Source organism: Notothenia rossii (genome assembly GCF_949606895.1).
Source record: "Notothenia rossii genome assembly, chromosome: 1".
Taxonomy (NCBI): domain Eukaryota; kingdom Metazoa; phylum Chordata; class Actinopteri; order Perciformes; family Nototheniidae; genus Notothenia; species Notothenia rossii.
Genome location: NC_136912.1, coordinates 23710740 through 23736193, shown reverse-complemented (window position 1 = coordinate 23736193; position 25454 = coordinate 23710740). Strand labels below are relative to the sequence as shown.

The following is a 25454-nucleotide window of genomic DNA, read 5'->3' as shown; positions in this document are numbered from 1 at the left end:
ATTGGTTCTTCCGCTCTCTGACCCTGCCTCTTGACCTGTCCTCTCCTGCAGGCTCCCTGGTGGTTTGTACAGGCCTGTCCTGCTTATGAGCTGTTCACACAAGCCGTGGGGATGTCAGCTGCAGTGTCACTGGGAAACTTCCAAGCTTTGCAAGAAGGAACTCTCATTTGTTTTACTCCGGTGGTAAGAGCTGGGTTGTTGGTGCCTGCATGGTGGCTATTTAGATTATCTGTCAGATGCTGCTTTGTCTTATCTTTGCATGATGGATGAGAGGTTGTTTCGGGCAGTTTTCCGGGAGGGCATTATATGACTATGGTAAACATAAACATGTATCCACTGTAACTGTCAATAGGTGTGTCATGTAACATACGTGGGTAGCTTTTAGGTGACGCTCTTTTGTGGAGACTTTGAACGCAACATTAAATATGTGACTTGTGGGTGGAGCTGTAGGTTCAGACCTGCTGTACCAGCTCTGACTCAGTGATCGGGGAGTTGTTGCAAAGGATGCCACCAGTCAGAGGAAAACCATCACAAGTAAGAAATGCGTAGAAATACAGCAAGATTTTTCAGATATTTTCGTTCTTATTTTAATTGTATCTTGTGGTGGAACATTACGGGACATAATTCACTGTGTTATAGAAAGTGTGTTGCGCCACTGAACTGTTAAGTAGCGCACCTGTGGTTTGTTATCATTCTAGCTTGAGTATGTAACTAAGTTGTTCCTACCTTTCTATGTAAACTAATGGAAAATAAAGTGTGGAGTTCCATACTCAACACTCCGCCTCCGACTCCCATTCATCGGCTCTACAATCTAAATAATATGCCTTGTTTTTCTTTCAGAACCTTTCAGATGTTTTATTTATCGAGTGGACAAACAACAGCTTCGTAACCATGCATGCAATAGCATGTGATTATGTTGACTTTTCTCTGAGGATTTCATTTTTCAAATATAATTCGCTCTACCCGGAGGACGACCGTTTGACTGGAAAGAGAGACTGAAAACCCTAAGGTGAAATGCTCTTTTAAAGATAACTATAAAGTTGTCTTTATGGCGTTTCAAGATGACAGAGCCTAACTTGAGGAACGAAAGCAACTATGGGATCTATTTTGCTGAAACCTTCAATGGATCTCTTGTGGACCAAAACGACAGCATCACGCCATGTGCGAACTTCACAATGGACTCAAAGGTAGTCGGGGTTGGCATCTTTCTCGCCGTCTTTATTTCGGTGGCAATTGTTGGCAACATTTTGGTTATCCTGTCTGTTGTCTGCAATAAACATTTGCAGACTGTCACAAACTTCTTCATTGTCAACTTAGCCATCGCGGACCTGCTTCTGAGCATTATTGTGCTGCCTTTCTCTGCATCTCTGGAGGTTCTGGGATGCTGGGTGTTTGGCCGTGTTTTCTGTAACATCTGGGCAGCGGTGGATGTGCTCTGCTGCACCGCATCCATCCTCAGCCTCTGCGTAATCTCCATCGACCGGTACATAGGTGTTAAACACTGCCTGAAATACCCAACTATAATGACAGAGAGGAAGGCAGTGGCTATTTTAGTGTTAGTTTGGGTATCATCCACTGTTATCTCTGTTGGACCGCTCCTCGGATGGAAGGAACCGCCGCCTGTGGACGAGAGAATCTGCAAAATCACAGAGGAGCCGGGCTACGCGCTCTTCTCCTCTCTCTTCTCCTTCTATCTCCCGCTTATGGTCATTCTCATCATGTATTTTCGGGTCTACGTGGTGGCCCGTAGGACTACTAAGAGTCTAGAAGCGGGCGTCAAACGAGAGAGAAATAAGTCGATCGAAGTGGTCCTCCGGATACACTGTCGCAGCGTGCTGGAGGACGCGCGCCCAAGCAGCTCAAAAAACCACCCGTTCCGGAGTTCGCTCTCAGTGCGACTGATGAAATTCTCCAGGGAGAAGAAGGCTGCTAAAACCCTCGCTATAGTGGTGGGGATGTTCATCCTATGTTGGATGCCCTTTTTCTTCTTCCTGTCGATGGGTATGTTTATAACTTTATAATATATTTCTATTTCCAGTGGTCCACGATAAAATCTGGCCCATGTGCTTCTTTTTCACCTATAGATGTTATAACTTTATGCTCAATGTAAAATGTAGGCTACTATTCTTAAGAACAGCAAAGCCCTCGTGATATGCACTGGAATTTATGAACCCACCTGCTGATATTGTGGGAAATTGTCTGCAGTTATATTTTTGTTTTAGCTAATGTAAGAAATCATTGCATTTGCGTAATTTTAAGTGATTTAACTTGTTCAGCCTGCTATGGCTGCCGGTGTTTTATCAATGAACTAAAGAAAACGTAAATCAACTACGTCTAGGTACATAAACAATAATATTTTAACACAAAAGCAACTATAAATCTAATTTAATTTAATTGCTGTTTATTTTAAGAAATAGGCCAGGAATTGATCCACAAGATTACAATTGTTATGAAAACACATATTTTGGTCAGAAAAGGTCAAATCTGTAACATGATCACGATGTGGATTGTTTTCCTGTCTGAAAGCCTGTTTTCATTCAGAGGGCCTATATCAAATGTTTGAAAGAGCAATCATAATAGACTGACATTCTTCAGTAATGAGCACTCTAAAACTGAATTCTGTCAGAATTGCAGCCATCACAGCTATTTTAGTAATACTCTCACATAGTAACACAACGAAAGAAAGCAACTTGTTTCAGTGTCTATATTTGTAGCAGAGCTTGGACTGCTCAATGTTAACAACACATTAGACCTGCAAGACTTGAAAATGTGGGATTAAACTGAAGACTAAATTTGCATGTTTGATGTTAAGAGCTTTTAAACTGACCACAGTATTGACAGGGTGAGATATGGAAACAAGCATGAGACATACTCACTGAAGGGTTCAAATGCTTTGCAGGGAATGACCAATGCAAGTCACATAACTCGAGTATGCATCAGAGTGGCACTTACAGAAAATAATAGTATTGACAACATCCACACTTTCGGCTGCCCCTAGAATTTTAATTTAGAATATATTTCACATAATTGATTGTAAAAGCTGAGCAAATGGCCAGTATCTTATCAATAGCACTTACAGCACTCTCTTTCTTGCTCCACCTCCAGATTTATTGAAATGAAATATTAAAGCAAAGCCTGCAGGGAGAGAGAAGGTGCCATAAAGGAAGTAGTAACTATTAATCACTTTATTAAGTTAATAGGAGAGAAAGGCCAAGTTTATTTGTATCCATTATATGGATACTTCAACTCATCATATGATTGAAAATGTGTCAAGAGAGAAGTTAGTTTTAATGAAAGTGTATTGTGTTGTACAAATACATCACTCACTACAATGGGACATTAAACACATTATATCGCCATTACACATTTTTACAGTAAGATTAGGCAAAATACATATTGAGATCATTCTGAAACATGTTGATTTGGATTATGTTCGTATTGTAGCTAATGTATGAACAGATAATCAGTGTCCTTAAGAAAGAACGTTCATATTACAATTACATTAAATTTGCTTTTTTGATCATAATAAACAGCCTGGATTTAGAATTAGTCCCCCAGGATCTCACGTCTGAAAGAGTCCATGATTGAGTGTGGCACTCCTTGGAATCAGTATTCAAAAGAGAAAACAAAAGGGTGAAAATAAATGATTATCATTAGAGGAATATTAATGGTTAGACCACCAAGTACCCCTAAATTGTCCAAACATAAGCATAGCTGTATCATAATGGATATAAAAGCCTAATAAATGTAAGAATTCTTGGTAATTTAAAGTCTTTGCTTGAAACCATCTGTCCTACACACAATCCTCTCCGACAAGATGTTGTGCAAATGTCACAAACTTGGATACACAAGGTACAAGACTCAAATGCACGACCCGGGAGACAAAGGTAAAGTATGCGAAAAGTACTTTATTCCAAAAATAGGATGTACAAATAAGGATCGACACTCTTTATGAGGTGAAAAAGGTTTAAAAAAAGGCACAAAAGAAAATCGCTCACAAAGTGAGGAACAAAACTTACAAAATACTTCAGGAGCATAAATTAGGCTTGAGTCAAAATAACCAGTAGTGTGGTGGTACGCTGACTACTGGCATGGAGACAGGACAAGACGAACTGACACAAGACAAGGGGAGACTGGGGAGTATAAACAAGAGGTAACTAGGCACAGGTGGAAACAATCAGGGGCGGGGCTGGTGCTGATGAAAGCGGGAGACACACAGGGATAGGGAGTCAAGGAACTTGGAATGAAACAGGTGAGTGGGAGACAAGACAAAAAATGACTAAACAAAAACATGAAACATGACGACTCAACATTTTTGACGGGACACAACAGCAATATGACTCAGAATTCAGAAGAAGTTTAAAACACAAAGTCCCCATAGGGATGGGTTGATTGCTATGGGGGCAGGCTGTTTGTTTCCTAAAGGACTGATTGACAGCGTGGAATAGACACAACCTATCATTTCTAGCCCAGTTTACTCGGTGATTCAGACAGATTGATGCTGGTACGCTGCTGAGGCACATCATTAATGAGTAACCTTTAGCTGGGAGGCAGACCTGCACTCTTAGCACCTCTTGGGCCAATCAGGCATTTTCTCTGCGATGATGCAAACCTAGACTGAGTAGTCTGACTCATCTGAAGCTGCAGAGAGTGCCCTAACAAGATTGTTTTTATTAGTGCACCAGACCCATGAATACCAGAAACTGATGGTAAAAAGAGAAATAGCCTTTGAGAATCACTTCTCACTCAATGATTAGAGTTAATTCTTTTGTATGCATCATTCAAAAGTGTTGAATGGGCTGATTTTCCTTTATGTGTAGCTGAAATAAACTCAATCAGTATAAAAGACACACTGTCATACTTTTTTCAAGCCTCCAATTATTAAGATTTATAGTTGACTTTGTTTTGAAAAAGGTATTGTGCATCCTACACGGCCTGATGAAAATGAATGTTTGCAATAAATGTATGTATAGAGAATTTGTTTCAATACAAAACATATGTATTGATATTGGGGACAATTCTAAAGTCACCACAGGATTACTAAGATCAATTGAAACCATTATCTTAAGACTTATGTTGTCTTCAAGCCATAACACTTAAGATCTAAAATAAATTGCATGCTTTTTACTTTAACAATATTCCACCTACTGTAATATTTTCAGTTTCTGGTAACTGTAGGTTCTGTAACTCGGAACGGACATATCAGGGATTCCTCTAGTCACACAAAATGTGTATTCAAAGCATTTCATGATGTAACATGTATAAAAATTAACTTTAACAAAAATCCCATCCACAAAAATATCAAAATTATAAATCATCTTGCAAACATCGAATATAAAAGTTGTTGTGGTGTCGGAGTTGTATTCCAGAGTGGTAAATCAATGGCTGACTGCCTTAACCCTCCTGTTATCCATGGGGTCAATTTGACAACATTCAATGTTTTACGTATCTAAAAAAATGGTTCACATTTTTTTTTTCGCTTAGTATTTCATGGCTTTTCCTAATTTAGTGCGGACTAATGGGTAAACATCAAATGAACATGAAGATCTTTTTTATATGTCCTCTACGCACTTTGTACGCATTGGTCTTCCTTGGGGTCAATTTGACCCCAGGCTCTTGTAGTTGTATAAAAAATATAGAAATGTCAACATTTTAGACATATTTGTGTTGATTGTGTGGGATGATATCGAGGTGACTATTACATGCAAATGTATCATTGTAAAAGAAAACTACCCTCTGCTTTAGTTATTGGTCCTTTAACAACATCAAAAAGATCTTACTTTAACATTTTATTTCAGTCAGTGAGATTTTATGGTGATTTATATATTTTTTGATAGTCACATAATAGGAATTCTGGATGGATAAAGGGGTCTGTAGGGGGGAAGGTTGGGGTAATGTTTTATTTAAATGTTTATTTAGGTATTCAACTAAGATAACTAAAACACATACACTTACATTGTGGTTAAAATTTGGAATATGATCATTGTCTTGAGTTTTAAACTACTGGGGTCAAATTGACCCCAGAGGAAAAAGGGTGTAAAGTAAATCTGAGGTTAACAGGAGGGTTAAGGTGAGTGAATTTCAGTGGGAAGAATCAATGGAGAGCGTCACTTTATTTAACCACTGTATTCATCTTATTGTTTTACCGGGTTGAGCCTTGTTTACAGATGAGGTCTCACAGGAATAGAAGTGGCAGGTAGCCGATGCTACACACATAATACTGTTCATGCTGCAGATAATGTTACTAGTAAAAGTGAGAACTTGAGTTATTATACCGTTTTTGTGTCTGAGTTAATGGCACAATCAAGTACACAGTATGCTGTGCCTAGCTGATGTCAAAGCAGAATGAAACCATTACTTGGAAAATCACATACAAGCCATTTTCGTTTATTTCCACATTATCCTACCAACAGAACTGAAATGAAAATGGACTACTTGGCACAGGCAGTGCAGACCAATGAGACATGTTGCATCAGTGTCCAGGGTCAACAACTGTGTTAAATCCAAGCCATGGGAGTCTATAAAGCAATAGGAAAAGGCAGCGTTAATATCATACATAAATTGCCATAGCGAGTTTTATTAATTGAACCAAACAACTAGGGCAGAAAACATGACCTTTTAACCCCACACTATTATTTTATAATTATTGTAATATTCTTTATTGTAAGGATATATGAAATCTTGTTAACAGCCAAAAGTTATCATATTGTCTTTAGTCAACTAGTCCCTGAAAAAGACTAAGCTCTTCAATTTGAATGCTCCATCATCTCAGAGAAAGCTGATCAGGAATATTTGAAGTTGTCTAAGGCTGGATTCTCCATCATTCTGGCACTAATGACACACACATGGTTTGAATAAACCTCTGCACAAGTCAGGGCAGCATACATGCATTACAAATTAAATCAGGTACTACTACTCTACATTTGTGCTGTCTCGTTTTTAACACCTATCAAGACAAGGTGTATATTCTACCTCATGCCCTCAGAAAAAAGCATACACCTAAGGAAATTATATAAATTCCATTCATGTTGTCAGCTGTCAAGTTAATGATGGTCAAATGTACATACATTACAATCATTCAAAAATATAATGTACTTAGCACTTTAACAATCCATCTTATTATCACATGAGCTTCATAACTAGTTTTTTGCATTAGGGCTTGTGGTGGAAGCATGCACTGTTAATGTCTTTCCCCATTAATCAAAGTCTACACAATGTCAACTCTCGTTATTGCTGCACAATAAATCATCCTAAAAAAGTGCTGTGAACACCCAAGTGTCAGAAGGATGACAAATGTATAAATGTAGCATAAGAATAATACAGCTGTAAATACACATTGTTTGATTTTACAATGCTTTTTTATATTGTTTCTTACAAACCTTACCCCATTTAAAAATGTATTATATGTTTATTTTTAAATAATGTAAACTTATAAGTCCAAATTGAAAAAATCATCAATCATGATTGATGATGATCTATTTACATTTTTCTGTAACTGTTCTTGGTGTATAGTTTAAGATACTTTGTGAAAATGCAGCAGTAGACAGTACTTGCAGTTTGCATTTACTCACAAATATTTCTTATGGTTTCTTCTTGTATAGGTGCCTTTTTCTCAGCACTGAAACCATCGGAAACGCTTTTCAAGGTGATCTTCTGGCTGGGCTACTTCAACAGCTGCATCAACCCCATGATCTACCCTTGCTCCAGCAAAGAGTTCCAGCGGGCGTTCACTCGGATCCTCAGGTGCCAGTGTCACCAAAGAAAGAGGGTCCTGCGTCGCTTCTATGACCAGAAGTGGCGGACGGCTGTAAAGGGAATGACAAGAGATCAGAGGGGAGAGCGTAAGATTGGCTTCCCTGTGAACGAATCCTGTGGCGGCTCTTTGTTACACAAGGGGAAAGGGCGCTCTCCAGCTTTCAAAAGATGGAATCTGTTTCCACCACTGCAAAAATCCTCCTTCCAGCTCAAAGAGAAAGTGAACAACCTGTCAAATAAAATCAAGGGAGGGCCGGGAAAAGGAAGCTCACCCGCAGTGGGTCGGATTGACATAGTGGACACCGTCTCTATGGGGATTTACAACTCCTGTGAGCAGAGCAGTTATCAGTTATATGATCTTGCAGACTGCTACGGCCTGAAAGAGACTGACATTTAGAGGGCCACCAGAGAATATTTGAATAACTTAAAATTCCATTAACGTGTATGAAAGACTGTAATGGGCCTCACTTTATGTGTTTACAAAACATTTGAGAATCAAAGTTGTGGACTGAGAATGATGGCTTAAACCCAGCACAAATAGGACTTAAACTTTATCTCAATCCTTATTGTTAAATCAGATGAAACGATTGTTGTAAACTCCTAAAAGCCACTTTTATAAGAGACAAGGAGTAGCTAACGTTTTGGACTAACTTTGACTGCTGTCACTTGGAAACTCTGTTCATCGACATTGTACAGCCCACAGGTTAACTCACTTTTGACAAGATATTTAACATTAGCCTCATTATTACTGCTTATTCCTTCAACGTTCAAATGTTTATATCAGTCTCCATGTCTTGAACTATAAAACATTTGATTTGACACTATTTGATGACTGCCTTTGTTTGATATTCAGCTGATTATAAATACATTAAAAAAACACAATTGTAAAGGATAAAATAAGACATTTTTAAACGAAACGGAATGAAATAAGAGCAGTGCAATTATTATGTTGTCAGGATGTCTGGATTTAATCAACTAAATGTATTATGGTATTTGATCTGCGATTTTTCTTTTTGACAAGGCATTGTGAATGATAAAAGTCCATCAAACAATAAAAATGCTGCGCAGTATTTATTCCAAGTGGTTGATTTATAAGTTGACTTGGCATTAATATGTACACTTGTGTGAATATAAACCCATTTATCTCCTTGTCCCTTCTGTCATATGCATCAAAAAGTGAATGTGAAATGAACATGCTTTTTTTGTATTTTCTTTATCTAATGTTTGTAAATAAAAAAAGAGAGGACACAGACTTTGTCTGTCTGTTAAATTACTGTAAGGAATCCTTGATTCTTGGTAAAAAATAATAATAATAACCCCATCCAGCAGAGGTCACCATTGCGTTGAATGTTTTACCTCCTAATTCCTTTCCCCTTAAGGTCTTACGTTTTTGGCAGGTAAAAATTGTGTAGTATTAGACAATAAACAAATCAAGTGGATTAACAGAAATCAATATCTGCATGTTTTTACAAAGACAAACAGGTAAATGAGCATCTGATGTCTGAAAAAAAATGCAAATTGAATAATTCAAAGGGAGTAACAGACTAACATGAGGCTGTAGCTGCAAGCAACATACAGAAACAAATTGAAAAAAGCTAGACTCCATCAACACTATTTAACCTTAATTCACCATCTATTACTAGCTTCATTCCACAATGACATTAATACTTAATGTTTTTCACACAGCGGAAAGTCAAACAAGCAGTTTTCATTTGTAATCATGACCAAAAACATGACAATTAAAATAAAGAGATGAAAAAAAAACAGAATACAATTAATTTCAAAAGACAACCCATAAAGGATTAAAACATACTATACCTCTGACAGTAAAAAATACAAAGGCCACATATTGAAGTATATGGGATGAACTATCAAACTCCGGCCATTATTGGTAGGAATAAAAAGGTATGGTATACACACAAACCCAATGATCAACAACAAATACAAATAAATCCATAATAGCTTGTTGTCATGGTTCCACAGAGTGATACAATTCACTGGTTCTTACTGCAATGTCCTGTTATAAAGGTACATTTTAACAAAGAAAGAGTGCCCTCCTGAGAGACTCGCTTGATTGCTTATTTTGTACAGACAGCACCGGTGCTAAAACAATAATGGACTGTAACAATGGCTTGGAGCTGCTAAAGAGAATACAGATGAACATTTACTTTTATACTTTCAAATCAGAACCTAATTTCACATTCCTATTTTCACATAAGGACTCTATTTTTGCAGCATGTTCACAAAATGAATCCTGCTTTATGATTAGACCACTGTGTATAACAACCACAATAGTATACTAGCTTGGCTTCAATGCATTCATTATTTTCATCTGCCCCTCATACCTACCCAATCTACAATTAAATAGCAAAAGTTGTCAATGTCATACATATAATTAAGTTAAATATGGAATTAATAGAATCAGAGTCAATCTGATTAAACTGAGCTTAATCTGGCAAATCAAAGTGGTCAAGTATCAATGTTAACATGTTCAAGTTATTTGTTAGTTTATAAGCGCAGCAGTTGTTTTCAAACTGCAAGAGTCGATTTAAACACCAAATCACACAAATCAGAAAGAGGCTGCAGCACTGCTCATTGTTCAAGCATGTTACATCTCAACCAATATCAGCATCTGGCCAACTGCTATTAAAATATCATATTTTAAATGAGTCACTGGGGTTTTGACCAGAAGTACAAATTGCTTGAAACATCTATTGAGGTCCAATTCACTGGGCTCCAGTACTCTTTCTAATTGGTTTTTTGATTTACTCCTGTATAAAATAACCACCAGCCATCTTGGTGGACTGACTCTATGTATATTTTATTGAGAATAAGTAGTATCTAGCCTTTGATTTTAATGAAGTAAGCAGTCATGTCCATTCATGTAATATCATTTTTGCAAGCCTAAAGCTGTAGCCTGTTCAACAAGCTCACCCATAACTGCTCCTCTTTTACTTGCAAATAAACCTAGATGGAAGACTGACTGTGGTTATAGTGAAACTAAGAGCCCTGCCAGTAAGATTACAAGTTTTCAGCGTAAATATGACTTACAATAAATGTGAATTTTGCCTTTCAATTATTTTTTTCACACTCACCTTCACATGTATCTCCGGGTCTTGCAGTTGTCTGAAGACCTGCAAATCATAGTATTCTTATTTTTAGTTATGGCACAGAGGCATTCAAAAACCAATAAGTACCATCCTTACATTAACATCTGTGACACAGCCCGGTAAGGTCACCATACACTACATATTAACAGGTTAACTTTGGTTTGTAATTTAAAATCCTAAAGAATAGCAGAATTATAAGTAAGACAAATCCAGACCCAAACGCAGAATGAACAGGAGGCAAGTATAAAGTATAAACAAAAAGCTAACTTTTAATCAAATGAAGATGATACAAAAACGGGACCAGAACAAGCATGGCAGAACCAAACAAAAAATAAAGAAAAACTAAACTAGTAGAGACCTGCTAAGGGCATGTGAAAAATGAACGGTAATACAGGCTTGACCTCGGGGAAACAGGTAGGAGGTGACAAACCGACAATGAACACACAAGACTAATCATAAAGATCATACACAGCTGTTGAGGGAAGGCACAAAACAAAGGCACCAGGTGAACAAAATCAGGTCATCAAAAAGGAGGGAAAAAAGAGACAGGAAGGAAAAACTGAAGTTACCTACTGTAACTACAGCTTCTATGAGTATAGGCTTCGCCCTCTAATGCTATCGCTATTGGGTAATCCCCTGCGCACCCGCGCAGCACTGAAACACTTGTAGTCCACGCCCACCGGTGAGGTGGGCCCCACCCTCGGGCTCACTTCCGGTATAAATAGGAAGGAGGCCCGACAATCTGCTCCCACACAAACAGCTTTTCTTCAGCTATTCGTGGAGCCAGTGGGGCCCAGTACTTAGAGCGCTACGCCTGCTCATCCATCTGTCCATCAGACACATGCGCTGCCACTCAGAAAATACTCAGAAATACTGAGAGCGGACATACATGCTCGGGATGTGCTGTGGTCGTCATGTGACGAGCCACGCCAGAGCCCTCGCCGCCGCTGCCCATGAGGCAACCCAAGGTGGGCCTGGACCGAAAGGGCTGTGAGGGGGCCTCCACACGCTGCGTTTCACTCCGGCTCTCATCATGCGGTGCATACACGTTCAGGGGATGAGTGGAGGTGTGTGCAGTGCTGTCCACACGAGGCGTTATAACGGCACTCGTGGGCTCATTATGACCGTGTGTAGGAGGTATATCTGGGACAGAGGAATGCAGCGAGCTCTGCAGTTTATTGACCGATAGTTTAAAAACAGCAGGCTTCTGCAGCGAGCCCTGACGCCATGGCTGCGGGCGCTGCTGCTGGGGGCGCTGCTGCTGGGGGCGCTGCTGCAGGGGGCGCTGCTGCTGGGGGCTGATTGGAGCATCCAGCAGCACTTTCCTCTATCTCCTCTGAAGCCTCGGAGGGCATGGAGGGCTGTTCTGATAGTCTCACTATGGAGTGAGACAGCAGAGTGATGTCATGCTGCAGACGCCTGGAAGGCACACCGATGCATCCGGTCAGTCTGGCGGACGACAACCTGGTCCCCGGGGAGGAAAGCAAGGGACGCCGTGCGGCGACCGTGCTGGCCTGCTTCACCCCGAACAGGCTCCCTCCTGGCACTTCCGGGTGGCCGGGAAGCTCGGCCAGACCGGGTCACTCCTGACGGTCTGTACCCAGGAGAAACACTCCTGCCACCGGCAAGAGAGCTCTCCTGAGCCGGGGGAACGAGGAGACCTCACCAGGCGGCTGTCTTTTCGATGATCTCCGGCAGTTCCTGCAGGATCCCGCCTATCGAAGGCAGAGCCATGATGGCGGAAAGAGGGACTGCGGGTCCTGTAGCTGGGCCAGGCCGGCACCGGGCTCCATCTCTGTCTCCTCCGTCTGGGGGAGAAATGGGATGGGGAAACCACACGGTGATCTGGATGGAGGCGGGGTAGGAGTCGAGTAAAGTTAGAACGATATTGGCAGATTCGGATTTCACGGATCAATAACTGATGAACAAAACGTTATTCAGACACAAATGACGTCTCCTAAGTACCGTGGTAAGGTTGACAACAAACTACAATCACATGTTGATAAAAAAAAGCCAATATGCGCCATTGCACATTCTTCCAAACTCTGTAGTCCTCCGACTCCTGCCCAGCACTTGGATCCAGGAACTCAAGGGCTTGGTCCACGGAGTAGGACTCCTGGACTGGCCAATCATCCTCCTCGGCCACAGTAGCGAGAGCGTCCGCTCTTCGCTGTCTGTCGGCCAGAGGGAGACGGGCACAATGACAATGAGCACATGACACCTGCTGGGCGAGAGATGCGTGCGCATGCTCCAACCCCAGGCAGGATTCGTCTGGCATGAGGAGCAAACTCTAACACAACTCTGTGTACTCATGTTTAAGGATCTTTTTTGAGGTGGCTCTTAAAATATGTGTGGTGACCACTGTTTCATAATTCAATCTAGGAACTACAGGCTGGAGGTATTGTTCTGCACGGACACTATTGCTTACTGTACCTCCGGGATATATACTGTGTCCTCCTTCCTTTCGCTTTCTCTTGTCTTCCCGGGCTGCAACCCAAGAACTTGACCGTTTCTGCTGCTCATTAAAGCCAGCTTCATACCTTCATTGCACCGCCTCCGACTCCTTATCTCTCGGCACTACATTGGTGACCCCGACATAGTCTTGCGAAGTATCCGAGACTGTACCGAACACACGTCTTTTGGAGACGTCCGTGGCGGCCACCGGCACACTGACTGAGGCTCGGTGCGCCCCCCACGGAATGGCTGAGGACGTCGCTCGTCATTCCCACATCGTCTCGGCACTGGAAGACAGCAAGCCTTCCGACTACACGGAGACGATGCACGATCTGCTAGGTATGGAAGAACCCGACATCTACCTGATGGGGCTGTTTCTTCGGGACGTGCGGCTGCACGTCCAGGCTGCGATAGCTAACGACGGCTAGCAGCTACCGATGGCTGCCAGCTAGCGGCAACATCTAACGGCTAACGGCAAGCTGCTAACGGCTATTGACCCTTTTGAGCTTTTCCCTGGTGCCTTAGAGGAGGTTCGAGCACTGTTGGAAATGGGGGGGAGCCAGGAGCAGCTTGGCTCCCCCGAAGAGGGAGGGAGCTCCCCTGAAGGCTGACTTTGAGATAAATAGGGGGAGCCCAAAACAATCGTGCACATTTGTGTCACACAGATTAGAAATGTTGAGTTTCTGTAAATAAACGTTCTTGAAATAAATATTAGTTATTGTTCATTACAGTTTCTGAATATTTGTTTTATATTTGTGAATATATCTGGGTGTTACCAGATAGAGACCAATGTAATGTGTCCAGTTTGGAGGACAGCACGTATTGGCTTTTTTTGATAAAAATGTAGTTCGTTGTCAACCTTACCACGGTACTTAGGAGACGTCATTTGTGTCTGAATAACGTTTTGTTCATGAGTTATTGATCCGTGAAATCTGAATCTGCCAATACCGTTCCAACTTTACTCAACTGCTGCTGCGCGAGTCAACAGAGCGTGCGTGTGATATATTTAGTAGCAGGATGTGCACTGAATAATAGGGCTCCCCGAAAGAAAATGGGTAATTCGAACCATGGGTTCGACCATGTCTGGTCGGCCTCGTGTGGACCCTCTCGCGTTTTCACCACTTCGACGACGGTTTCGGACGTCGCCCATGCCTTCATCGGTCCCTGGATGACGCACTTCGGGACCCTGTCTAGCCTCTTCCCTCGCCTCAACGGTTTCGGACGCCGCCCATGCCTTCATCGGCCCGTGGGTGGCACGCTTCGGGAACCTGTCTGGCCTCTTCCCTAGTCTCTGCAGTTTCGGACGTCGCCCATACCTTCATCGGCCCGTGGGTGGCGCGCTTCGGGACCCTGCCTGGCATCTCCTCTTGCCGCGGCTCACGGTTTGCCTCGGCGGCGGGCTTCGGACGGCGCCCTGTCTGACCCCGTCTGGCCTCTCCCCTGTCCACGGCTCCTTCCTCTTGGGGATGCTGCTCCTGCCCCCCGGGGACACGGCTCCTTCCTCCCGAGGACTTCGTGCCCGCCGCCACTGTGCCCTTGCCTGCGGCCGGGCAGCGCTCCTTCCTGCTGGGGACCACCGGGTTATTCACGCCCATCGCGGCTCAGCGACCCAGCCTTCTCCGACTGGCGGGTGAGTTCTTCGTTCGCCACAACGCCTACTGCGGCCCCATTACGACGGTCCGTTCCGGCCCGCCCCCCACCCCCGGTGGGGATGCCCTCGCCCTCGTTAGGGCCCCTGTCCTCTCCTGCCGCCCCCTTCCATGGACATGGCTCCATGGTTCCATGGCCCGGCCCTCGACTGTGTCCTCCTTCCTTTCGCTTTCTCTTGTCTTCCCGGGCTGCGACCCAACAACATGTCCATTTCTGCTGCTCATTAAGCCAGCTTCATACCTTCATTGCACCGCCTCCGACTCCCTATCTCTCGGCACTACAGTTTACTCTTTAGTGTCTCTACAGTGCTTCAGTACCGGGGTGCTGAAGAAAAGAGGGAGGGAGCAGATTGTCGGGCCTCCTTCCTATTTATACCGGAAGTGAGCCCGAGGGTGGGGCCCACCTCGCAGGTGGGTGTGGACTACAAGTGTTTCAGTGCTGCGCGGGTGCGCAGGGGATTACCCAATAGTGATAGCCTTGAGGGCGAAGCCTATACCAAGTAGAACAGACATGACAAAGGTCAAATAAAAAAGTTAAACACACAAACTAAGCTCATGACAAAGTATTAATAAGGTTTTTACCTGATGTATAAAACTCTCTTTGTCACCCTTGGATGCTTCACAAACCCTGTTGACGTTGCCCTTCAAGTATTGCCTTGTACATCTTCCAAATCTCCCCCCCCTTTTTTAGGTCACATCAATTGTTTTTTCCTTTTATCTCAGTTGTTCTCTGTCCTTCACCTCACCAGTAGGCCTATCTAGATTTGAAAAACTTTTAACAATTATTTTCCAGTTATGGCAATGTCTAGACTTATCTGATTCCATTCGAAGCTTCTATTCTTATTATTGAAAAAAGAACATACCACAGCCTAGATTGTCGCTATACACACATGAATGATTCAACTTCAAGATAGAGGCTTTCATATCCTAGACCCAGACATAAACAGTGGACGGTGACTGGCAGGTAGAGGATAGATCTTTTCAAATTATTCCTGCAGTTCACACTTCTGGTTGAATTTAAAAATATAACAATGGCACATTCATTGCAAAAAAGGTCCAAAGGTAAAATACTTAGAAGTGGAAATAGGAAAATCCTTTGTGGCAGACGCAAAACAAAAGTTAGAACATCAAGAGCACACTTCCTTTGAAATGAAATAAAAACAGGTGATTTAAAACAATCCTTAATAAGTGGTGGTTGGAGGCAGACCCACATCACTATTTGTTATTGTATTACATTTATTCAGATTTTAAACATTTTTTTCTAGAAGTTGAAAAACATTTGCAGTTGAAGCACTCTTAATATTGCCTTTAATTTACAAAAAGCAACCCAAAATATACAGACACTTTCTTTAAATTCATTGTTGATCTGCACGTTCATTTGGGTCTTTCCTAGTGTGTGACAGATCCATCCCAGGGGAGGATCCAGGCAGGCACACCCTGCAGCCAATGAACATGAGGAATGCCCTACGGAAGGAACGGTTGAAGAAACCATATAGGAAGGGATTTAAAGAGGAGTTGATATATCCTAGCCACAAAAATATATCCCAGACAACCACCTCTGTGCTGTATTCAATAAAAGGGTCCACAATGTTGACTGTAAAGAAAGGCATCCAGAAGATTAGGAAAACTCCCATGATGATACCCAAAGTTTTTGCTGCCTTTCTTTCCCTCTTCATAGTGTTTCTGTGTCTTTTTTTCTTGCTTGAATCCTTTCCGACTCCAGAAGCCATTTGGCTTTCCATGGCGCTGATCTGCCTGGCCTGCCGCTTGGCAGCTTTGAAGATCTTCCAATAAGCGATTAGCATGATAGCCATTGGCAAGTAAAAGGCTACCAAGGAAGCCATGACAGCATAAATGCGATTGACCAGGAACACGCATAAATCTTCAGGGATCAGGATGTCCACTCCTGCCACATGAAGATCTAGCATTATGGGGCAAAAGGAGATGAGCATGGGAACAGCCCAACATACAAAAATAAGGAGAGCTACCCGACTGTGGGACATTTTTAAAGAGTAAACTAGCGGGTTGCAGACAGCGTAGTAGCGGTCATATGCAATGCAGCTGAGATGGAATATAGAGGCAGTGCAGAGCATGACATCAAGGCTAGAGTGAAGCTGACAAAAAAGGACACCAAAGTACCAGCATCCCTCCACCGTCCGAATCATACTATAAGGCATCACTACCAGGCCAACAAGGCAGTCAGCCACTGCCAGGGACATGACGAAGGAGTTTGTGGGGGACTGCAACTGCTTGAAGTAGGCAATGGACAAGACCACCAGAAAGTTTCCCACCACTGTGCACACGATGCCAACAGAGAGGAAGGCATACAGAAAAATGCGAGAAGCCTGGTTCCTAAATGTAGTACAGGATTGAAGTTCAATCTGAAGAGACGTGTTAGCCTTTTCGAACAATTCCAAGCTGCCGTTATCCATGGTCTAATCAAGCCTGTCAAAACACATAGATACAGTTGTGAGAAATTACTGTTTCAGTCAGATTTTGCAGATTAAGTGAGGCATTTCATCACAGTTTGCCTACACTGTTGTATGGTACATTAACAGCGAAAGATTTGACAAACCACCCAGAATTGTGTTTATTATGACCCAATTGTTGCTCCATGGTTACTTCTCATTAGTTAATCTCTAAGTACATTTTAGTTCGATGAAGGAATCACTAAAGTCTGTGGGCTTAAAAAGACCTTGTTTTAGTGGAGTTGCCTTATCTAAAATGCCATCTCTATGCTTTGTTTAGAAAGAAAAGACAGATGTTATTTTCATCCCAGATGTTGATATAATGAGGAGAACGATATGTATTTCCCTTTTTGCCTGTGTCTACATAACCAAGAAATGCTCTGACAGAGGGAAGTTATTGATTAGCTTAACGTGCATGAAATTATCCACATTAGCTACCAGGTCTGTTGAATTGGAACTACATTCACACTTTCTCAAAGAGAACTATGAAACCTGCATGTGTTATATTTATACAAGTTTCATTTCTACAGAGCCCTGGAGGGTTCAAAGAGAGAAAAATAAATAAAACGAGGCCACGTTTTATTAATTTTTGCGCACGATGGTAAAACACATCGAACTGCCCGATTATTACGCCATATTATTAGTTTTATGAAGAATATGTCCGGTATCCAGGCGTGTGTGTGTGTGTGTGTGTGTGTGTGTGTGTGTGTGTGTGTGTGTGTGTGTGTGTGGGCATTTGTTTATGATAGTGTTGTTCGTTCCGGTGCACTCTGGCAGGACTATAGCACTACATCGAAATTAAGATTAAACACATTTCTTTCACTTGGGAATACACATATAACTATGGAGAACCAGATGTGTGTAAATTACTGTTCATGGTAATTTGAAAACTAATGCCGGTCTCGGACACACACACACACACACACACACACACACACACACACACACACACACACACACACACACACACACACACACACACACACACACACACACACACACACACACACACACACACACACACACACACACACACACACATCATGCGCCCTTGTGACCGGACATCTCCTTCATAAAACGAGTAATAGGGGGAATAATCTGGCAGTTCGATGTGTGTGTAGGTGTGTGGTTAAACGTAGCAGCCTCAATCTCTATTCAGCTGTTCTAATGAAGGGAAACGCAGTGAAGTAAACAGTAAAAGGCACAGCTCTTTGCAGCTGGTGCTGCTCTTCTCAGATTCTGCTGAGTTACACGCTACTGCCTCCAGTGCCCTGTACGACAAAGCCAGTTCAACAGACCTTGGATATGTTTGAGTTACCCGGCTTAACTAACTCTAACAAACGCGATCTCGCTAAGCGGTCCTACGAAGCTGGTTATCAACTCAGTAAATCAACCAGGGTTTCTCTGTCCGGCTGAGAGCGCGTTCACGTGAAAGGGACGGGGTTAGCAACATTTGACCAATCACAAACATGGAGACGTGTGCTGACAGCGCAGCGTCATACTTCATGAATGAATAGTGTAAATAGCAAATCCTGCATACAGGCCACTGGTGCCGCAGAGATTTCATAAAGTGATGGAGGTTTTCCTTCTATAAAACAGCTGTGGGCAGCAGATACTGGGAGAGTCACGGATATGAATTCATAGATGAAAGCAGACTGGTTTACAGACTCTTCTGTTTTGCAAATCGGGTGCTTAAACAAATAGCTCTAAATCCCTGGCCAAAATGTCCCTAAATGAAGTCCGAGTTTGAAATATATCTCAAATAATGTATGCACTGCCCTTTCTCCACATAAACATAACTGTCTGCAATGAAACGGTTGTCTCCTCTGTGCTCTACTTCCTACTTAGCACACCGGTAACTTTCTCGTGCGAACGAGAAACTCACACAATACTTTCTCGTTCGCACGAAATACTATTTTGTGCGCGCGAGATAGTATTTTGTGCGAACGAGATAGTGGTTCTATTTCGTATATGGCTTCGCCCTCTAAGGCTATCGCTATTGGATAATCCCCTTGCGCCCCCGCGCAGCACTGAAACACTTGTAGTCCACGCCAACCCGCAAGGTGGGCCCCACCCTCGGGCCTCCTTCCGGTATAAATAGGAAGGTGGCCCGGCAATCTGCTCCCTCTTTTTTTTCAGCAAACCAGCACAGTTACTGAATCACAGCAATTGAGAATCATCATGAGCAACAACTGCGTCCGTGGTTGTCCCTCATGTGGCTCTGGGTTCATAATGAGTTATGACCCGCAGAGATAAAAGCAGTATGCGAATCCTGCCGGGGGTCAGAGCACGCGTACGCGGCTCTAAACCAGCAGGTAGCATGCACTGCGCTCGTCTCCCCTCGGGCGACAGGAAGCGGAGAGCGGACACTCTTGCTGCTGTGGCCGAGGAGGACGATTGGCCCGTCCAGGCTTACGAGCCCGCGGACGGGGCCTCGTGTCCCTGGGGCAGAGTGCCGGGCAGGAGTCCGAAGCAACTCCCGCCCCACCTCCCTCCACGGTTCACCGTTCGGTTCTCCCCTCCCTCCTCTCCCCCGGACGGGGGAGACAGAGTCGGAGCAGGGTGCCAGCTTGGCGGCCGAACATGCTTTCCCCCTCTCCGTCACCACAGCGCGGCGGCGTCTGTTACGGAGACGGCCAGAAAAGTGCTACTGGACACTCCAATCAGCCCGGACGGGCTGTTCGGACCCCAGTTCCACGCCATGGTGGAGTCCATGAAGACGGCCGCGGAACAGGTGGACGGCATTCGCCAGCATGTACAGCTGGCTCCAGTCGGCTGATCTGCCACAGCGGCACCAACGCCCGCAGCAGCCGCGGCGTCCACGCCGGCCACAGGAGGCCGCAAGCGGAGAGACGCCCACAGCAACTGCCCCGGCGGCTGCAGGGGCTCCGTCCCACGTCTCCGCTCCCCCGTCACCCCAGAGACAGGGTCTCCCGGCGGCGAGTCAAAGGGGAGTGAAGCTCCCCCGCTCCTGGTCTGCTCCGCGAGAGCCTCCGAGGAAGCGGAGCCGGTAATTAAGCCGGCTGCCACTAATCTGTTGATTAAGTAGACAGCAGGGCTCCCTGCAGAAGCCTGCTGGTTTTAACCTATCGGTTAATAAACCTGCAGAGCTCGCGGTATTCCCCTGTCCAAGATACGCCTCCTACACACGGTCATAATAACCCATGAGCGCCGGTTTAACGCCTCATGGGGACAGCACTGCACACACCTCCACTCATCCCCTGAGCGTGTACACGCCTCATGATGACAGCCGGAGTGAAACGCAGCGTGTGGAGGTTTCCTCGCAGCCCTTTCGCCTCACGGGCAGCGGCGGCGAGGGCAATGGCGTGGCTCGTCACCATGACGACCATTACAGCACATCACAGAGAAGCCAGAACGGGGGAATGAGCAGTATTCCAGGCTGAGTGCCCCCAGCGGAAGTGCCCGCAGCGCCACGGCGCCAGGGCTCGCTGCAGAATCCTGCTGGTTTTAACCTATCGGTTAATGAACTGCAGAGCTCGCTAATTAAGCCGGCTGCCACTAATCTGTTGATTACCAGCAGGGCTCGCTGCAGAAGCCTGCCCGTTTTAACCTTGGTTAATAACCTGCAGAGCTCGCGGCATTCCTCTGTCCGGAATACGCCTCGTACACACGGCCTTAATAAACCCATGAGCGCCGTTATAACGCCTCATGTGGGCAGCACTGCACACCTCCATCCATCCCCTGAGCGTGTACGCGCCTCATGATGAGAGTCGGAGTGAAACGCAGCGTGTGGAGGCTTCCTCGCAGCCCTTTCGCCTCACTGTGGCGGCGAGGGCAATGGCATCACAGAGAAGCCAGAACGGGGGACTGAGCAGTATTCCAGGCTGAGTGCCCCCAGCGGCAGCGCCCGCAGCGCCACGGCGCCAGGTCTCGCTGCAAGAAGCCTGCTGGTTTTAACCTATCGATTAATAACCTGCAGAGCTCGCTAATTAAGCCGGCTGCCACTAATCTGTTGATTAAGTAGACAGCAGGGCTCGCTGCAGAAGCCTGCCGGTTTTAACCTCGGTTAATAACCTGCAGAGCTCGCGGCATTCCTCTGTCCGAGATAGGCTACGCCTCCTACACACGGTCATAATAAACCCATGAGCGCTGTTATAACGCCTCGTGTGGACAGCACTGCACACACCTCCATTCATCCCCTGAGCGTGTACACGCCTCATGATGAGAGCCGGAGTGAAACGCAGCGTGTGGAGACCCCCTAGCGTGGCTCGTTGCCATGACGACCACAGAACATCTCGAGCATGTGCGCCCGCTCTTAGAGTGTTTCTCAGAGTGGCAGCGTGTGTGTCTGATGGACAGATGGATGAGCAGGCTGATCAGCAGAGGATACGTCCTGCAGTCCAATCCGAGCTGCTGGAACTCCTTGCACGGCTGCATCTTGGTCTTCCCCCTGTTCGTTTATTCAATTTTATTTGAGGGATGTCTCCCATTCCTCTCTGACACACCCTGTACTGGGTGTCCTGTCGGAGTGAGTGACGTCAGGGAGCCAGCTGTGCGCCTCTCTCCTGCCTCTCGGCACGCGGAGAGCGGCCCTTTTCCCCTCAGGAGGGATGTTCCTTTTTCCTCTGACACACTTTGTACGGAGTGCCTGGTCAGAGTGAGTGACGTCAGGGATCCAGCTGGGCGCTCTCCTACCTGTCTGACACGCAGAGAGCTGCTGTTCCCCCACTACGATCGCAGGACGAGGTGGGACTTTCGTCTCTACTTTCTCACAGCGGCCGGTATGTATTGTTCCCAGCCTTCACCCCGTCGGGAAGATAGGCATGTTTTGCTATGTTCCAGGTACGGTGATGAGCCATTACGCATGGCACATCAGGCAGGGGGGTGTTATTGAGCAGGTATGTCTGTGCTTCTAGTCCCGGGCGGACCCAGTGGGGCGCAGACTACATCATGCTTCGCCCTTAACCCAATAGCGATAGCCTTAGAGGGCGAAGCCATATACGAAATAGAACTGAGGTTACCTACTGTAACCCCAGCTTCTATGAGTAAATGGCGCAGCCCTCTAAGTGCGGGGCCCCACTGGCTCTACGAATAGCTGAAGAAAAGTTATGTTGTATGGGAGCAGATTGCCGGGCCACCTTCCTATTTATACCGGAAGGAGGCCCGAGGGTGGGGCCCACCTTGCGGGTGGGCGTGGACTACAAGTGTTTCAGTGCTGCGCGGGGGCGCAGGGGGATTACCCAATAGCGATAGCCTTAGAGGGCTGCGCCATTTACTCATAGAAGCTTGGGTTACAGTAGGTAACCTCAGTTTAGAGCTATGTGTTTAAGCACCGGATTCGCAAAACAGAAGAGTCTGTAAACCAGTCTGCTTTGATCTATGAATTCCTGTCCGTGACTCTCACATTATCTGCTGCCCACAGCTGTTTTATAGAAGGAAAACCTCCTTCACTTTATGAAATCTCTGCGGCACCAGTGGCCTGTAGGCTACTACGAAGCAGGATTTGCTATTTACTATTCATTCACGCTGCGCTGTCAGCACGCTTCCCCGTGTTTGTGATTGGTCAAATGTGTGGCCTCTTTTTATTTAAATTAAGGCAACCAATTACATCTCGTGCACACAAGTTAATAAAGCGTGGCCTCGTTTTATTTTTTTCCCCCTCCATGAACCTTTAGGGGCTCCGTACATTTCCTCTCATACCAGCAAATAAGTTTAACTCCTCTGGCAATTAAGTTTTTCTCATCTGGATTCATGCATTGCTCATTACAGATTATCACACAGCAGAAGAAATATGACTGTAATGAGCAGAATTAATAATAATAATAATAATAATAGATTAATTTTGTTAGCGCTTTTACAGGTGCTCAAATACGCTTTACAGATATAGTGAAAAGAAAATAACAACAAATAAATATAGGCTATATAGTTAAAGCCAAATAATACAAAAACAATCACACATTAAAAGCCAGATTGAAGAGGTGAGTTTTTGTGAGTTTTGAGAGAATTGCGTGTAATTCTCAGTGCAAGCAAAGTGAGCAGGGAGCAGATGTTCAAGCTAACTTGTAATAGATTTTAATGAACACCACAGGGACTGTGATAGGGAAATGATGCTGAATGAACATTTTGATTTTAGTTTGGCATGTACTATGTATAAAAATTAGTAAACAAATAAATATGAAATTATACCCATATAGGTTCAGGTTTGTAAATCTTACTTTTAGTACAACTTTATTCTATATCTTCTTGTCATAAAAGCTGTTGGTGGGTAAAAAGTGCCAAATACTCTGCAAATCCCCCCTCAGTGAAGCGAAGGGCACTTCGGCAATCATTTTCACAGCCCCAAGCCCCCACACGCCATTTTCCCTTTGTCCTCCTTATAATTTTACCTAATTGAGAAACATCACGTCTGCAAGAATCATAATTTTATAAGTCTGTTTTCTTTTTGTGTTATGCCTCTGCTATCATCCAAAAAAATCCTGAACTTAATGTCAATTTACATTGAGAGTAAACATTTACATTTTGCAATCAAGCTTATAAAAAACATTACATTCAATGTGATGATGTTGCCCATATTGTTAGGTGATATTATAAATACCCTGATACATGTTGTACAGAGTTAACAGCCATTTAACAGTTTGGTTATGATTAAAATGCATTCTTGATGACTACATCTCAGTTTTATTTGTGAATATATAATATTAGAATGATGTTGTTATACAGATTAGAATCTATTGTAAGATATTCAAAGAAAGAAGTTACAAAATACGTCTAATTTAATCATAACCCTGGAAAAGCCACATATTAAATATCACACATAAACAGGATTCTTCATCTTTCCTTCTGATCCTATGAAGAGCAGCACAGTGAACACAGATTAGCTTATTTATAGATGTAAGCATTTCAAACAAGGTCTTGGATTTTGCTTTAATAACAAAAACCGGCATTACTAGAACATTTTAAACAATGACACTCACCTGTAAAAAGGAGAGATGATTGTCTGTCTTCATGTCTGAATCGTACTGCACCTTTTACAAAGAGACCAAGGGGATGGGAGGGCTGGGAAGTGGGCGCATGCAACAATAGTCACAGTAACAAAACAACAGTCTCCTGCCATCTCCCCTGCCAATTCAAACTACTGACAAATATTGTGACATGTTGAGTAAGGACGGACCATTAACCGTATAACTTTGAAATGTGCTGATTTGTACAGCAGTGCATGAAAATCCTGTCTAAAAAAGATAGGATATTTTATTTAATAGCAAACAAATGTAAGAACAGAACCCTAAAAACTATTGATCAATAACTCAATTTGATATATGTCTACTCTATGCCATTTTTAGTTTTTATGCAATTTACTGGTATCTGTGTTCTGTGTGATTTTCTGTGAAATGTCTATGTGAAGTACTATGGACTGCACTTGTTGTAAGAAAGGTGCTATACAAATAAAGATTATCATTACTATAATTTATTATTATTATTATTATTATTATTATTATTATAATTGTAACTCAGTCTGAGTTCACACAATGTACTATTCTAAAACATACCATTTATTTTCTCCAGGGTAAGCATTGCAAACCCTAGATGTTTTTCTTATTTGTGGAATCACTTTTTTTTTATGTAGTTCCAGTACTAGGGAAGGCATTGTCATTAAGTCCACCATTTTGGCCCAGAATGAAGATACATATTTTTTTGGCATACTGTACATGCATGGTCCCCAGAGGGAGTGATCTCTTGTAGTGCCACCAGCATACACATTTTGTTTTTTAGCGAAAATTGCCTACAACTGTAGAATGGAATGGAATGATATTTGATTCAGGCATGTACTGTATGTCCCTTTTAGGAGTAATTCATATAAACTTTAACAGGCACACTCACACATACAGTACACAGAAACAACCTTTGCTATTTATAAAGAATGACCCTTGCACAGAGCTCACTATGATTTAAAGCGTAATTCTCCCTTTTCCTTGCACCCAGGACATATATGAAGTTAAGCCAGAAACCCCTTCTCTGCTTTTCCAGAACTCCATTACAACCGGATAAACTGAATACAT

The 25454-nt window shown here is 43.6% G+C and overlaps 2 protein-coding genes across 3 annotated transcripts; one reads left to right on the top strand and one right to left on the bottom strand.

The window, feature by feature from the left end:
* The first annotated feature begins 329 nt into the window (after positions 1 to 329).
* adra1d (adrenoceptor alpha 1D) lies at positions 330 to 9035 on the top strand. Of its 2 annotated transcripts, XM_079670198.1 has the most exons (3): positions 330 to 534; positions 841 to 2001; positions 7602 to 9035. In XM_079670198.1, exons 2-3 carry the CDS (start codon positions 1062 to 1064, stop codon positions 8150 to 8152), a joined length of 1491 nt encoding a protein of 496 aa, XP_079526324.1. In that variant the 5' UTR covers positions 330 to 534; positions 841 to 1061; the 3' UTR covers positions 8153 to 9035. The 2 variants fall into 2 exon arrangements, with proteins under 2 accessions (XP_079526324.1, XP_079526325.1); XM_079670199.1 differs by lacking the exon at positions 330 to 534 and having other exon boundaries at positions 576 to 2001.
* A 7288-nt stretch (positions 9036 to 16323) lies between these two features.
* LOC307037856 (5-hydroxytryptamine receptor 4) lies at positions 16324 to 17400 on the bottom strand (the record flags this gene model as incomplete). Its single annotated transcript, XM_079679043.1, has 1 exon — positions 16324 to 17400. The coding sequence occupies one exon, from the start codon at positions 17398 to 17400 to the stop codon at positions 16324 to 16326; it is 1077 nt and encodes a 358-aa protein (XP_079535169.1).
* Positions 17401 to 25454: the final 8054 nt, after the last annotated feature.

Excerpts from the sequence above, each read along its gene's own strand:
- adra1d (XM_079670198.1), top strand. The coding sequence starts at position 1,062 with ATGACAGAGCCTAACTTGAGGAACGAAAGCAACTATGGGATCTATTTT. Across the intron at positions 2,002-7,601 it reads TTTCTTCTTCCTGTCGATGG|GTGCCTTTTTCTCAGCACTG; the intron begins GTATGTTTATAA and ends CTTCTTGTATAG.